At 34.7% G+C, this 16,966-nt stretch overlaps 2 protein-coding genes across 5 annotated transcripts; one reads left to right on the plus strand and one right to left on the minus strand.

Moving 5' to 3' along the window:
- Nucleotides 1-284: 284 nt before the first annotated feature.
- Nucleotides 285-6,209, plus strand: LOC139857156 (probable sugar phosphate/phosphate translocator At3g17430). Of its 4 annotated transcripts, none has more exons than XM_071845882.1 (10): nt 285-412; nt 1,763-2,037; nt 2,761-2,868; nt 2,982-3,013; nt 3,114-3,164; nt 3,371-3,432; nt 3,522-3,783; nt 4,538-4,803; nt 4,891-4,985; nt 5,719-6,209. In XM_071845882.1, the coding sequence occupies exons 2-10, from the start codon at nt 1,954-1,956 to the stop codon at nt 5,899-5,901; spliced, it is 1,143 nt and encodes a 380-aa protein (XP_071701983.1). In that variant the 5' UTR covers nt 285-412; nt 1,763-1,953; the 3' UTR covers nt 5,902-6,209. The 4 variants fall into 4 exon arrangements, with proteins under 4 accessions (XP_071701983.1, XP_071701985.1, XP_071701984.1 ...); XM_071845884.1 differs by having other exon boundaries at nt 325-412; nt 1,795-2,037; XM_071845883.1 differs by having other exon boundaries at nt 331-412; nt 1,748-2,037.
- A 417-nt stretch (nt 6,210-6,626) lies between these two features.
- Nucleotides 6,627-9,978, minus strand: LOC139857500 (novel plant SNARE 13-like). The gene is made up of 10 exons (XM_071846278.1): nt 9,552-9,978; nt 8,823-8,915; nt 8,591-8,684; nt 8,459-8,496; nt 8,196-8,293; nt 7,649-7,728; nt 7,521-7,577; nt 7,334-7,426; nt 7,037-7,111; nt 6,627-6,939 (listed from the first exon to the last, which is right to left on the minus strand). Exons 1-10 carry the CDS (start codon nt 9,629-9,631, stop codon nt 6,835-6,837), a joined length of 813 nt encoding a protein of 270 aa, XP_071702379.1. The 5' UTR covers nt 9,632-9,978; the 3' UTR covers nt 6,627-6,834.
- Nucleotides 9,979-16,966: the final 6,988 nt, after the last annotated feature.

The following is a 16,966-nucleotide window of genomic DNA, read 5'->3' on the forward strand; positions in this document are numbered from 1 at the left end:
ATAGTTCTATGGAAAAAACTACCTCTGACTTACAAATATATCACTATCTTTACATTAAAAACCTTGATAACGACAACACTAAAGGTTGTCATTAGCATTTCTCTAAATTAAAATTAGAATTAAAATTAAATATAAATACAATTATTAAATATTAAATTAAACATAAATAACTCCGTATAAATTAAATTAAATTAAATTATCAAACACTGTGTACAAAACATAAATACGGTATACGGTATATGATACAGTAATATATATAACATATAGATAGATATAGATATAGATATACAATTACAATTATTATATCTATGTTAGTCTCATCACTCTAAACACACATAATCCTGTGTTCACACAGTAGCGATCTGCTACACACACTTGGCCAAAAACACTTGGTAACAATCGATCTTTCAAGGTATCAACTACTTTATGCTGTTCACTTATACTCTAATATTATTACGTTTATGTTTCACATTATCTGATTTAAATCACCAGATTTGTATCTAATTCCCCTTTTTGTTTGTTGTTCTAAACGACTGATGTTTTCGTTAGGTTTTAGCTGAATGCTTAATGTTTGTATGTAGAGTTGAATGTATAGATTTATACATTGAGTTGATAGTTAGGTTTTGCAATCGGAGTGTTATCTGGAAATCGGATTTTGATTAGTAAACCCTAGGGATGAAATATGATGTTTATATAGAAGATTGGATGACTGTTTCACTAGTGTGGATTGTACTGTACTACTGGCATTCATAGGGCTATTGATTGATTATGGTTACATTAAGTGTAAATTCAAGTTCTGGCTCTAGGTATTGTAGATCTAAGTGTGTGTAATGTTATGAGGTTAAATCAGTAACATTGAGATTAGGGGGCAGTTAATAAGGTTTTTAATTTTATTGTAATTTTTCATTTTTTGTGATTGATTTGAGTAAGGGAGTAAGTTACGTGGTTCGACGTGTTTAAGGTGAGAGTGTATCGGATTAGGTTACATTCTATTGAGAGGGGATTTATCTTACATTGACCAATGCAAGTAAAGGCATACATATTCTGGTATCTTTTTTTTAGAATGGCAAATACTCGCACACCCCCATCACTTATCATAAGTATATACACATTTATCCATCCCAGAACTTGAACCTGCAACCTCATAGGTGAAAGGGCATCACCTTACCATTTAGCCAATGGCCCTTTGGTGAAATCGGTTGTATCGAATGAGTAGCTAAAAGGTTGCATTTTCTGTATATAGTACCAAAGTAGGTGAAAGAAAGAGAAGTAATAAAGAGATATGCAAGACTTTAGACAGTATTTAGCATTTTATGTGTAAAATGTATATTTAGTAAGTAATACTACGTTTCTAAGCCCGTGGGTTACTTCTGCGAGTAATTATATAATTTGAGAAAAGAGATTTGGTGGGGAATTTGCTACCGCAACAAAAAATTCTGTTGCGTACTCGCCTTCAGTTATCCAGATAGTAAGGTTTACCTCTTGAGTTGATTGGACTGATGCCAAATTGAGATACATGGAAGAAACTGACAGGATGAATTGACATGTACCTTTAAATTACCGTTTTAGCTAACCCATATATTTCAATAAGATTCGGAGATCTTCTTATATGCTTAGTTTTGTAATCTGCTGTATTGCAAAGTATTTTATATTTTCTGTTTATTACTTATTATTTTTTGGGATACGCAAGCACCAGTCTAGCTGTGCAAGGCTTTTTTACATTTTTTCTAAATTTAATGGATTTCAGCTGTACTATTTACAGGAGGTTATTGTTTGTTGTTTGGTATGGTTTAGAAGGCGAAGAAGCTTTCTCCTTGCATAGCCTTCAGATAAGTGGAATAATTCTCGGTCAGCAAAAATCAAATATTTATCATCAGTCTGGGGAGAGAATCTCATTGTGTACTTGAGATCTGGGAATCTGAGTATAAACTTGTGAATTAAGTTGCCAGAGAAATGATAAACAAGTCACTTTTCTTGACTTATCTCTACCTATTAATCTACATTTTGCTATCATCTGGAGTTATTCTTTACAACAAGGTAACTGCTTTGCTGCTCCTCAAAATTAATATCTCTGTTTACCTATAACTCTCATAACGAGCCATTGGATGTGTGTTCCCTTATCACGTTGATGTTCCTTTTGTTAGTTGGTGTGTAGGTAATTGTTCTGCGAATGTAAATTTCTAAATGTTCTGTAAAATAGAATTTGAAATGTGTAGACGTCTATGTATATCATGAAAAATATCTCTATTTTTTCTTGATCATGTCTTCTGCTTTACTCAAGATCTGTTAACTTACAAATGTTATCTTTTAGACGTGGATATCCCTCCCCAACCAGATATTTGATGATAACCATGATGTAAACTCTAAGAAGTTCATTTAGTCAACATTTAGCATCCTCATAGATTGATGGGTATTAGCATGAAATGCCATACATGATTAGTAATTGATTATGAAAACTATATTTAGTGAGTTGCAACTTTAGTTTTCTCGTCTGGTTCATGAAAGCATGAATCTCCTACCTTGTTATAGAAGTGTTCTTTGTCTTGGCCTCCTCCACCTCCTACACAAACATTCCGTAAGAACATTATAGTTTGTTTCTTCATATAATTGTACCCCTCGTTTTAGATAATTTGAATTTCTGAAAAGTGAGCTAGTATGCACTTATGGGACTTTACTTACTGGCTCTTCGGACTAAGTTATGTTGGATATTTGTATGTACCATACTTATTAAAAACATTCTGTCTCTTTATTTATTTGCAGTGGGTTCTCTCTCCAAAATACTTCAATTTTCCATTTCCTATTACACTAACTATGATTCACATGGGGTTTTCTGGAGCTGTAGCATTTCTTCTTGTTCGTGTATTTAAGGTAAAGTTCTTTATTTGAATTTCGAATAACATTATGCTTTAATACTTCTTAGCTGTAATATGAACTAAGGCCATACTACTTTGTCTCTTTTCTTCTTTCCCAACACATCACAGGTTGTTGCTCCTGTTAAAATGACGTTTGAAATGTAAGCTTTTTAATCTTCTAGAAAATTTATCAGATTTTGTTGTATTTTTTTAAAGTTCTTACACCATACCACTCGATTTATCTTTTTGTGTTATTGGCAGATACGCAACATGTGTAATCCCCATCAGTGCCTTCTTCGCATCTAGTCTTTGGTATGAACCATTGTTTTACATTGATTCATTTTAACAACAATTTTTTGACTATGTAGGTAGTTTTTTAATGCTACTTTTTATATAATTCCATTTTTTTAAACTTGGAATGCTAGGCTATATTTGCTTTCTTTAGACGATCCTCTATTTGCTTTCTGTAAACGATCCTCTAAATTTTAACAAACATGATTGCTGTGTGTATCCTGCAGGTTTGGCAACACTGCATACTTGCATATATCAGTGGCCTTCATTCAGATGCTTAAAGCTCTGAGTATGTAATGTGATATTCGTAAAGTTTTCATTCTGTACACTATACATTATACATATTTTCTAATATATGAAAACTGCAATTTGATACAGTGCCGGTGGCAACGCTTATCATGGCTGTATTGTGCGGGACGGATAAACTTCGGTGGGATGTGTTCTTGAACATGTTGCTGGTCAGCTTTGGAGTTGTGATATCTTCATACGGGGAAATCCATTTTAATGTGGTTGGCACACTTTACCAATGCACGGGTATCTTTGCAGAAGCTTTGAGGCTAGTGTTAACCCAAGTCCTTTTGCAAAAGAAGGGTTTAACTCTAAACCCAATTACAAGTTTATATTACATAGCTCCATGCAGGTACCATATTTTATTTCTAGTTTCAGTTGTTCCTATTGTTTCTAGAGAAAAGGTTACATTTTTTTATAACTTTTCAGTGTTCTATTTGTTCCGCTTTAGGAATATTGCGTGTAAGAATCATAGCTATCTATGTTGCTTATTTATGCGGGCAACTTTTTTGAAAGTTTTGATTGACCCATCGTTTATCTGAAGTTGTGCTATAAGATTATTTGATTCAATTAAATGATCTATGGTAAAATGTCAATTTATCTACTTGTGAAGACGGCATACAGTAACCATTGTTGTAAAAAACCCTTCCGATTTTCCAAAATTCGTTTAATTAATTGGTCAACGTCGGTTAATGGGTCAAAGTAGGATTTGTTGGTCAAAGTCAAAATTGGTCAACATTTTAGTATGAAGTTAATAAACTAGAATTTTGGATTTTTTGAACAAATGAACGAATATGTTTATGGTTTTAGACAATTAAGTTAAAGTTTATGTTTATGTTTATGGTTTTCTTCTATATCTACACATAACTTTAAAAATTATTATTTAAAGTATAAAAAGTCCAATCCGATTAATCCCCGAATTACCGCTCACTTCAGAGTCCCAACCGATTACCCTGAGTAGCGAATTTCACAACCTTGACAGTAACAGTATCAACTTTAATTATCAAAATACAACATCATATTTTTTTTTTTTTCTTTTGTTTCGTGTGGAATCATTTTTTTCTGGTTTATATGGTAAGGCTGTGTGTGTGTTTTTTCGTGTGCAGTTTTGCGTTCCTGTTTGTGCCTTGGTATTTCTTGGAGAAGACTGGCATGGATGTTTCACAAATTCAGTTCAATTTCTGGATATTCTTTTCGAATGCCGTATGTGCTTTGTTATTGAATTTTTCAATTTTCTTAGTAATTGGTAGAACTGGAGCTGTCACTATTCGTGTTGCCGGTGTCCTCAAAGATTGGATACTTATAGCTCTCTCAACTGTAATATTTCCTGAGTCTGCCATTACTGGGCTCAATATTATTGGCTATGCAATTGGTATGAGTATTATATTATATTTTTTATGGCTTTTATAATGTTGAGATTAGAATAAGAATTATGACTGATTGTTGTTTCTCTTTTCAGCCCTTTGTGGCGTAGTCATGTACAACGTCATAAAGGTTAAGGATGTTAAAGCATCTCAACTTCCTGCTGATAGCATCCCTGAACGAATGAATAAGGTCAGTTTGCTGATTTTTCTACAACTTTGCATCTTTTTTTTTTCTTTGAAAAGCAGAACTTTGCATCTCTTGTAGTATATAACATTATTTGGACAAAATACATCTTAAATCTTAAATACATCTTAAAAATGGATAAATGTATTCTGCAGTCAACCGACCTTGATTTAACCAAGGTTGTAAAAGTAGCGAGTCGGGGACGAGTCAGTCGGGACCTTGAGGGATGAGTTGGTTGAGTCGGGGCGAGTCGGACGTTCACCATTGTTTCTTTAATAATAAATAAATCAAACATATATATCACACATAAATATTTTAAATAATCATATGGCACAACATCTAGTTTTTAAAATTATATATATATTTTTTACCTAACTTTGACTTTGACCGACTCAGACCTTACTAGACTGACACTGACTGACGTTTTAGCATTGAGCAACTTTTAAGGCGTTTTAGGTGAGTCGGGAGGGGCTAGTCCCAAAACTGACGGTCAGCCGACTCGGCTGACTTTTACCACAGTGGTTTTAACCCGCACATAAAGTGACCATTTAAACCTTTACTTTTTTGACTAGTTAGTTGTTACCGTATCTACCCTTCCTGTCACCTTTATTTATAAACCACTGTTATTTTATTGAAAATATTGAGTTTTCTGAAGTAAATTCAATCTGAATAGGATCTTTATATAGTTATATATGCAAAAAATTGTGTTCAAATCTTAAACTCCATTGTACATGATCAGGATTGGAGGATTGAGAAGAAGTCATCTAACTTATATGCACCTGACATCAATAACGATGATGATACAAATAATGGTAAAGTTAGTCCGTTGACAGAAGTGAATGTTGACGAAGAGATACCTCTAATGGCATCTTCAAGGCTTTCACATATTGGTCGTTCACAGCTTAGCAGCCGGGATGCATAATTATCATCATCATCATCATCATACACTAAATAGACAAATAGTAGTATTCGATACATTTAGGTTGTTTATGTGGCTTAGCATCAAAAAACATTGTGGAAGAGAAGATCTGCTTGCTTTATTCCACTGTTTTTTTTCTCTTATGGAAAGTAAACCGTCTCTTCTTGAAACAAAAGGTATGCCAATCAGATTTAGCAGTAGCAGTCTCATTGTAGTATGTGAGTTTATTTCTCTTATTCTTCTTGTATTCTTGTGGGAGACTAATGGTCAGTTATTGTATGAATTTTGAGACCAACTTAAATAGACTTCAATGAAAGTTAAAAATATTCATTTGTTGTTTAAGGTATTTGTTTTGCATATGGTGTTATTAAGGTGTTTGTTTTTATGAATGCAAGCGCAAACGTTTTTTATTCAGCATATAGACTTTCAGACCATATCTTCTTTACAGACGTGTCCTGCAGATCTTCAGACAAAGATATCATAAAAAACAAACAGCACCAAATTTTAAGTGTTTAGCTGCCTGCCTTAAGAAACAAAGTGCACATGTTATCCATTAAGGACGCATTGTGAGATTGAAATCACCAAAAGCCATTTCCATTATTGAAACTTCTCTGTTTGATTGAGATGCATTCAGGGGTGTTTTATCTAATTGATGCTTTAAGTTATACGTTATAAGCATAACATAGAAATAGAATTGCAACATACATATTCAACGCAATTTTGTAGTATGTCAACTTGTTTCAACCAGTAAAACGTTCAAGAATGGGTTACAAAATAAAAAAACCATGAGAATGAAACCAAACAAACAACCATTTACATGAGAAACTTAGATAGGTAGGATATGCACATCTCAGATAAGAAAAAGAATACATTTAGCATACTGTAGCACACAACCATATGAACAATGGCAATTTAACAATCATCCTCCCAAATACCTCAAAAATGCTCTGCAGACTTTACATACAATAGTCTCCTTGCAGCTGGAGCTGGTGGAGCCAAGCCTGGTATGTCTCTAATGTCTTTGTTGTGAGGATTCACAATCTAATTAATATTAAACAATATAATCACGTGTCAGAAACTGCCATGAATAATTGATGATTACCAATTTGGGGAAAAAAACATTGGGCAAGTATATTACCTTCACGACAATGATAGCAATAACACCGCAAACAATAAGAAATAGAAAAAGCATGATGCATTTATCTGTGGCCACCTGTATAAAAACAATTTCCCCGGGGCATATTATTTACAAATTAAAGATTAATGTTATGTACAAGAATGTGGTAGTATCACATGAAACTGAATTTACCACTATTACATAAAAGATTAAGCAACAACAACCAAAATAAAACACAAACACCCTAAAAAGCATTGTGATTTATTATGAGTGAAGAACTACAAAAGACTGATATTAATGAGTGAAAAAAATTAAAACCTGGCGTCCTATCTCCTTAACAAGCTGAGATGCCTTTTTAATAGAGAAATGAATAGTGTCCAGTTCATTGACGATACGACCCATTTGATCAGTCTGAACATATTCAATATTCAATATACTTATTAGGTTAAAAAAAGTTAGACAAGAACGAGAGTTAGCAAAACCATAAAAAAAGACATGTATTAACCTGGCCTTTCAATTTAGCAGCAGTATGGGTTCCCACTTCAACAGTTTGATGAACCACCTGCATATATGGAATATATATAAGTATGACATAATGATTACGCTGACAAACTATAACAATAAAGATGTTACCTGTTTAGAGCGTTCAATCGCCTGATCAGTCTCGTCCATTGTCTTATTGCCAGCTTGAATAAGCTCCTGATTTGACATCTCTACACAAACCAGTACATGTCAGCTACTATTATACATATAAACGGGTAAACAAATAAAGGTTGTTCTTGTTCAGGCTACCCGAGGAAAGGGGTATTTTTAATCAAATGCACGCGGTCTATCTGGGTATCCCGTTACCGTTTTCGACCCGTTTCCCTGGCCACCCCAAGATATGCTTCTAGTGAGGTTTGAACCGGAGACCTTTTGGGAGGAACTCAGGGCCCAACCACCGGATGCACATTTGTACCTCAAAATAAAAACTGCAAACTATCTTTAGCTCTTATTATGTCATTATAAAGAACAACATATAAAAGGAAGGAACTACTGTTGCATAACAATGATGTATCTCATTATTGTCGCTTAAATAGAAAAGTCCAAATCAAGTAACACGAAATGATTTTAATTACTATCCTTAGTAATCAGAGGTTGATATCCAAACAATTTAAAAGCGGTGATAGTCTGATCTAACCTGATGCAACCTGAGCATTGTCTTCAGCCATAGGTTCACTAGCACCGGCTCCCATATCAAACAGTTCAACCCTCTTATTTCCAAGAGTGCTTTGGTATCTGGATTGCGTATGCACCAAAAAAGATTATCAAGTTATAAATTCATTTGTCATAATAACTGAAAAAACTATCCAGAGACATCGGTAATCAACAAGGTGAACATACGTATCTCTAAACATAGAGGTTAAAAGATACATGCTTTAAAAAAAGGTTAAATGAGCATACGTCTTTCTCAAGGCCACATATGAATTCAGCTCTTTGATCTGCAAAAACAGAAACATTCTGTAAATAAGTTGCATTACAGAAAAGAGCCTCAAAATATTAATGAAACAGTCAAACACGTACAACAAATCTTACCATTGATTGTTTCTCATCATTAAGTTTCTTGCTGACTTCAGGAGAATTTTTGCTTTCATCCTCTTTGATTTCACGATCAAACTCTTTGATCAGCCTAAAAAGAAAACAAATACATTAACATCCATCTTTAGAGCAGAGATCCTTTAACTGGAAGATACAAATTACTTCGTGCGGTTTCGAAAGACAGTACATTTTTACCATGCGGAGGGTTGAAAAAGTAAAAACTGCATACCTTTTGCACTCTCTCATCCTTCCTGTAAGATCCTCCAACTGTTTACTTTGTCTAGTTGAATCTTTAATCTTGTCCAGTTTCTGAAAGCCATTTCTGCACCCAAAAAAGGAAAGAAAAATAAAACGACAATATAATATCAGACCAGATGCAGTTTAAAGTAAAAATGAGATGCACTAAACCATAGAAGTCCGTTTTTTATTAGTTATAAATTAAAATGGAGCTCTAGCTGTCACACATAAATTAAATTTTTGTACAACTTCTGTTTGTTCGCTAACATAATGAAACAAGTGTTTACTATATATAGTAAACAATTCACTACTATTCCAAAATAAATGTGCTTGTGCATTATGTGATACATTTTCTAACTTAAGTATGTCTCCTACTCTAATTCTCACAATCATACTTTGTTTTGGGCATTTCAGTTAGGTTTGGTTAGCATTTGGATTGTCAATTTTAACCGAGGTTTCGTTCGTTAATTTAACCAATCTTGTACATTGATACCTCCAGAGCTAGCAATTATATATTTATACACATCCAGTAGTATACATATAACACTGCTAGCTGGTAATTGGCATCTAATATACCAAGTAAGAAGACTATACAGAATCAAAACGGCAATTTACTAGAATAAAGCTCTAATGATTCAACAATAAATAAAGGAGAGTACTAAAAATTAAGTTAAACAACAAAGTAGCAAACATAAACTTAAAATCAATCAAAATAACTTACGCTAGGGCACGAAAATTGTCACGAATTTCACCGTAGATCTGCTCCATTTGAGGATTCATTTGTAAATCGGTATTCGCCATATTTAAGCCCTAATTTACTTACAACTGTGAACTTTTGTAGCTAAAATTGTGAATTCTAGTTTCCGAAATCGTTAAAACGTCAACAATGTTGTATTTTTTTCTACTGTAAACCTACTTCACCGTACCAAATAATTAAAATAAATGAATAAAAAATTCAATAGGTCTTATCTGAAAACCGTGAAAGCAGGAAGAAAAACAAGAACGGAATCGAATTTAACAGAGAAGAAAGAAAGTGACAGAGGTAGATTGCGGATTAAGTATGTAGGTATGTTCAGATTGCCTCCTAGGGTTTCACAATCAATTTGGGGCAAAAGAGAGAGAAAGAGCAGCAGGTGTTTAGCCTGTCATTGATGTGTCCACCTGTAAAGTTGTTGAAACTAGTTTTCTAACTTCGATTTTTAATGTATTTTATTGTGTTTAGTTACGGAAGTAAAAAATAACATATATGGTAAAAAATAACATATATGAAAAGTACCCTAAATATTTAGCGTTTTTCTAAAAGTGTCCGTTTTGCGTATAGTTATTGACATTATGTTCATAAAATTATTTCGAGTTTAAGGATGGTGTCGGAAAAATTTAACTCGTTGCGAGAGAGAATATATGACCTGTTGAATATTTGAGTGGATTTTATTTAAGATATTTTATGAAAATTTTGATTTGACGCTCTAACCCCCTGTGTTGGGGGTCGATTTTAATTTTTGAACAAAGTGTGAGGAGCTTTTGTGGTGTTATTTGAAAGGGAAAAGGGGGAAAAAGGTGAAAAGACGAAAATACCTCTGATACTATTCGTAAGTTTTGTCTAATAGTTAATATGATAATTGTGAACCATCCAGGCCTAGCCTGGGTGGCCACCAGCACTTTCAGTGAAGGGGAGGTCTCGAGTTCAATCCTAAGGGGTGCCCGCATTTAATGACCAAACTGGAGAATGCCTTACCTGGTAGCGGTGGAGGGCTGGCTTGCCGTTTACCCGGGGTTTACCTGCGGTGGGGGGGCCAATGTGCTCTGGCCCATAGTGGGGTTCCTCGTCAAAAAAAAAAAAAAAAAATATGATAATTGTGGGCTTTTTGGCATTTTTTTTTATTTTTATTTTTTATGCAAAAATATTAATTAATATGTATATATATAATAGAACTTAGGTTCCGGTGAAGCAACATTGAGTAGATCATAACGATCTGTGGGAGTACTTGGTCACAGATGATCAAAACTCATTGACTCTCATTCTGTTCATTCTAAACATTATGAACGACTACTACAGAATGAGCAATAATGAAACAACAATAGAAATGACAAACAAATAATAATCACCAAACCTCAGCCTAAAACATATACATAAACCCGAACCCGTATCCAACCCAGCATCATCACTCCTCAGAAACCGCTAATCCAAAACATTCACTGGGCAACCCAAGAACACCTAACCCGAGGCCTATTTGCCGAAGTCAACTAAGTCAACAACGCCGACAACAACATCAAGCCTACTAAAGACCCGGCGACGGGAAAAATGGAATGAATGAACCAAACCAGCAGCAACAAAACATCACTAAATGCAGAATCATACCATATAGGGACCAGTCATCTCCGCCAAGTTTTCTAAGGACATTTACAAATCCTCGGACCCAAGCATCCAGCAAACAGCGCTAGCACCGCCACCAGCCACCCGCAACCACCAAGAAACCGGCGGCAACTGCTAGCCACCACCCAAGGCCGATAACAGCCACTGACCGCCCTTGGTAGTCGTAGGCAGCGGTCCGGCCACCGGAATCCGCAGGATTTCAACAATAAACACATACAACCGCAAACCTGTAGTGACCCGAACTTTTCCATGTTTATATATATTAAATGAAATTGTTATTTACATGATTAAGTGTTTCCAACATGTTAAGCAATCAAACTTGTTAAGACTTGATTAATTGAAATAGGTTTCATATAGACAATTGACCACCCAAGTTGACCGGTGATTCACGAACGTTAAAACTTGTAAAAACTATATGATGACATATATATGATTAACATGATATTATGATAAGTAAGTATCTCATTAGGTATTTTAACAATGAATTATATACATAAAATTGAGTTTATTGAATTAAGAAACTCGAAACGATATATATAATGATTATCGTTATAACAACGTCTTACTAAATACATATGAATCATATTAAAATATTGATACACTAAGTTTAATCATGATAAATGATAAGTAAACATGTCATTAAGTGTATTAACAATGAACTACATATGTAAAAACAAGACTACTAACTTAATGATTTCGAAACGAGACATATATGTAACGATTATCGTTGTAACAACATTTAACTGTATATATATCATACTAAGATATATTAATACATCATAATATCATGATAATGTAATAATTTAACATCTCTTTAGATATAATAAACAATGGGTTAACAACATTTAACAAGATCGTTAACCTAAAGGTTTCAAAACAACATTTACATGTAACGACTAACGATGACTTAACGACTAAGTTAAAATGTATATACATGTAGTGTTTTAATATGTATTCATACACTTTTGAAAGACTTCAAGACACTTATCAAAATACTTATACTTAATAAAAACGCCTACAATTACATCCTCGTTCAGTTTCATCAACAATTCTACTCGTATGCACCCGTATTCGTACTCGTACAATACACAGCTTTTAGATGTATGTACTATTGGTATATACACTCCAATGATCAGCTCTTAGCAGCCCCTGTGAGTCACCTAACACATGTGGGAACCATCATTTGACAACTAGCATGAAATATCTCATAAAATTACGAAAATATTAGTAATCATTCATGACTTATTTACATGTAAACAAAATTACACATCCTTTATATCTAATCCATATACCAACGACCAAAAACACCTACAAACACTTTCATTCTTCAATTTTCTTCATATAATTGATCTCTCTCAAGTTCTATCTTCAAGTTCTAAGTGTTCTTCATAAATTCTATAAGTTCTAGTTTCATAAAATCAAGAATACTTCCAAGTTTGCTAGCTTACTTCCAATCTTGTAAAGTGATCATCCAACCTCAAGAAATCTTTCTTATTTACAGTAAGATATCTTTCTAATACAAGGTAATACTCATATTCAAACTTTGATTCAATTTCTATAACTATAACAATCTTATTTCAAGTGGAAATCTTACTTGAACTTGTTTTCGTGTCATGATTCTGCTCCAAGAACTTTCAAGCCATCCAACGATCCTTTGAAGCTAGATCTATTTTTCTCATTTCCAGTAGGTTTATCCACAAAACCTGAGGTAGTAATGATGTTCATAACATCATTCGATTCATATTTATAAAACTACCTTATTCGAAGGTTTAAACTTGAAATCACTAGAACATAGTTTAGTTAATTCTAAACTTGTTCGCAAACAAAAGTTAATCCTTCTAACTTGACTTTTAAAATAAAATAAACACATGTTCTATATCTATATGATATGCTAACTTAATGATTTAGAACCTGGAAACACGAAAAACACCGTAAAACCGGACATACGACGTCGTAGTAACACCGCGGGCTGTTTTGGGTTTGATAATTAAAAACTATGATAAAATTTGATTTAAAAGTTGTTCTTCTGAGAAAATGATTTTTCTTATGAACATGAAACTATATCCAAAAATTATGGTTAAACTCAAAGTGGAAGTATGTTTTTCAAAATGGTCATCAAGACGTCGTTCTTTCGACTGAAATGACTACCTCTTACAAAAATGACTTGTAACTTATATTTCCGACTATAAACCTATACATTTTATGTTTATATTCATAAAATAGAGTTCAATATAAAACCATAGCAATTTGATTCACTCAAAACGGATTTAAAACGAAGAAGTTATGGGTAAAACAAGATTGGATATTTTTTTATTGTTGTAGCTACGGGAAATATTGTAACAATTCTATACAAATCATATCCTAGCTAATTTATATTGTATTATACATGTATTCTAATATATTATGTATTCTAATATATTATGTAATCTTGGGATACCATAGACATGTATGCAAATGTTTTGACATATCATATCGACCCATGTATATATATTATTTGGAACAACCATAGACACTCTATATGCGGTAATGTTTGAGTTAACTATACAGGGTTGAGGTTGATGTAACAACCCAAACCAACCCTCGACCAAACCCCGTGAAAATACAAACAAAAAAAAAATTTGCTGTACAGAGACCCCGCGCGCCGCGCCCCCTATCTGGCGCGCCGCGCCAAAACGGCCTGTCCCCGGGCTTTTTAAATGCGAAAAAGATAGACTCGTTCCCGACACTTTCAGACGAAACGCTTTTTACAACACATTAATATAAGTAAAACTAACATGATTAATTAATTAAAACGAGTTTTACATCGCGGGGCCCACATATGCCCAAAATACCCCTTTTAATACAAAATACAACTTCGACCCAATGAGTTTAAGTTCCAACAAACTACGAGCATGATGTTGGGGATAAACTACCCAATCCTAGGTCGAATCCAAGCAAGCATCAAAATGGGAAAATCATCTAATCCCGAGCATACCCTTGCCACGTCCGCCTTCGAACCTAAAAATGTAAACAACGAGAGGGTAAGCTAATGCTTAGTGAATGCAATACTTATACGCATACATACATAATCCAATTACTTGCATACACCTACACAACAACACAATAACATTAGCAAACCGCAATAACAAATAAGCGATTAATCGTACGTACAACAAGTCAACATCATTAGCATAGAGATCTCAACAATAATACATGCCAAAAACGAATACGTACAATGCTAATAAAATTACACATCCCAATATACCCAATGTCGACATTCGACTCGATGGTGGCCGACGAAGAGTAGTAGGTCAAAATCGTTAACTACTCACCACCCATCGCACGCGTAAGTGGCCGACGAAGAGTAGTAGGTCAAAATCGTTAACTACTCACCACTACGCACCATGAGGCCGACGAAAAGTGCAACCGAAACGTTAACACTTACCTCAATCACAAGGATGGCCGACGAAAAGCGGAACCGCTTACCATCCCACGATAAGTGGCCAACGAAGAGCGAACCCCTAAACGGTTAACACTCACCACTTACCCAAACACACATGTGGCCGACGAAGAGCGATAGGTCAAACGTTAATCACTCGCCACAAACTAAATATACACATGTGACCGACGAAGAGTGATAGGTCAAACATTAACCACTCGTCACATATCCAAACGCACACATGTAGCCGACGAAGAGTGATAGGTCAAACATTAACCACTCGCTACATATCCAAAACGAATATAGCCAACGAAGAGCTATCCACGCGGATATCACTCACTATATTTTTCCCAACTCAAATGTGGTCCACGAAAAGTGAATCCTAACGGATATCACTTACCACCCCGCACACAAGCAACCAAATTATATACATAAGCGTATAAATATTCCACTCACCTTGAAATACTTGAAGAACGTATCCCGCGATCTTAACTTCTTCCACCGACTTCACGCAAATCACCTACGCAAAGTATACATGCAAATAAGCTACTCACAATGCTTGTTCGACTTAAACAATACATATGTTCTCCTAGAACATCCTATTGACCAACTTTGACCAAAAACCATTTTTCGCTCGAAAACCTTCATAATCACAAATGACTTGTGATTATGCCTCAACAACATCATTTAAACATGGTTTGGTCATTCGATCACTCATGTAAACACACGACCCGCCCATTTGGTCCTAAAGTGTGTTTTACACCCTATTAACCATAAAACAATACTCACAAGTCCAAAACTTATGAAATCACTTCCCGCGTTCCCGAAATAGCTAATCTTAACTCTTTTAGCCATTAAACGCCATTTATAGGGTTGTTTACTCAAAAACCCATTTTGACCTAAAACTAGTCAAAACACCAAATTGTAAGTTTACACCCCTAATCACCAACAATCCAAGTAGCTAGTGATTTCATCAACTAATTTAGTTTTACAAACCCACAATATCATCATCCAACCCTAGACCCACCAATATTAGGGTTCTTGCACTAAAACTTAACCCGTTTACCCCAAATTTAACAGAGAAGAAAGAAAGTGACAGAGGTAGATTGCGGATTAAGTATGTAGGTATGTTCAGATTGCCTCCTAGGGTTTCACAATCAATTTGGGGCAAAAGAGAGAGAAAGAGCAGCAGGTGTTTAGCCTGTCATTGATGTGTCCACCTGTAAAGTTGTTGAAACTAGTTTTCTAACTTCGATTTTTAATGTATTTTATTGTGTTTAGTTACGGAGCCTTCGAGTAAAAAATAACATATATGAAAAGTACCCTAAATATTTAGCGTTTTTCTAAAAGTGTCCGTTTTGCGTATAGTTATTGACATTATGTTCATAAAATTATTTCGAGTTTAAGGATGGTGTCGGAAAAATTTAACTCGTTGCGAGCGAGAAGATATGACCTGTTGAATATTTGAGTGGATTTTATTTAAGATATTTTATGAAAATTTTGATTTGACGCTCTAACCCCCTGTGTTGGGGGTCGATTTTAATTTTTGAACAAAGTGTGAGGAGCTTTTGTGGTGTTATTTGAAAGGGAAAAGGGGGAAAAAGGTGAAAAGACGAAAATACCTCTGATACTATTCGTAAGTTTTGTCTAATAGTTAATATGATAATTGTGAACCATCCAGGCCTAGCCTGGGTGGCCACCAGCACTTTCAGTGAAGGGGAGGTCTCGAGTTCAATCCTAAGGGGTGCCCGCATTTAATGACCAAACTGGAGAATGCCTTACCTGGTAGCGGTGGAGGGCTGGCTTGCCGTTTACCCGGGGTTTACCTGCGGTGGGGGGGCCAATGTGCTCTGGCCCATAGTGGGGTTCCTCGTAAAAAAAAAAAAAAAAAAAAAAAAAAATATGATAATTGTGGGCTTTTTGGCATTTTTTTTTATTTTTATTTTTTTATGCAAAAATATTAATTAATATGTATATATATAATAGAACTTAGGTTCCGGTGAAGCAACATTGAGTAGATCATAACGATCTGTGGGAGTACTTGGTCACAGATGATCAAAACTCATTGACTCTCATTCTGTTCATTCTAAACATTATGAACGACTACTACAGAATGAGCAATAATGAAACAACAATAGAAATGACAAACAAATAATAATCACCAAACCTCAGCCTAAAACATATACATAAACCCGAACCCGTATCCAACCCAGCATCATCACTCCTCAGAAACCGCTAATCCAAAACATTCACTGGGCAACCCAAGAACACCTAACCCGAGGCCTATTTGTCGAAGTCAACTAAGTCAACAACGCCGACAACAACATCAAGCCTACTAAAGACC

This window comes from Rutidosis leptorrhynchoides, chromosome 7 (genome assembly GCF_046630445.1).
Source record: "Rutidosis leptorrhynchoides isolate AG116_Rl617_1_P2 chromosome 7, CSIRO_AGI_Rlap_v1, whole genome shotgun sequence".
In the NCBI taxonomy this organism is placed as follows: Eukaryota; Viridiplantae; Streptophyta; class Magnoliopsida; order Asterales; family Asteraceae; genus Rutidosis; species Rutidosis leptorrhynchoides.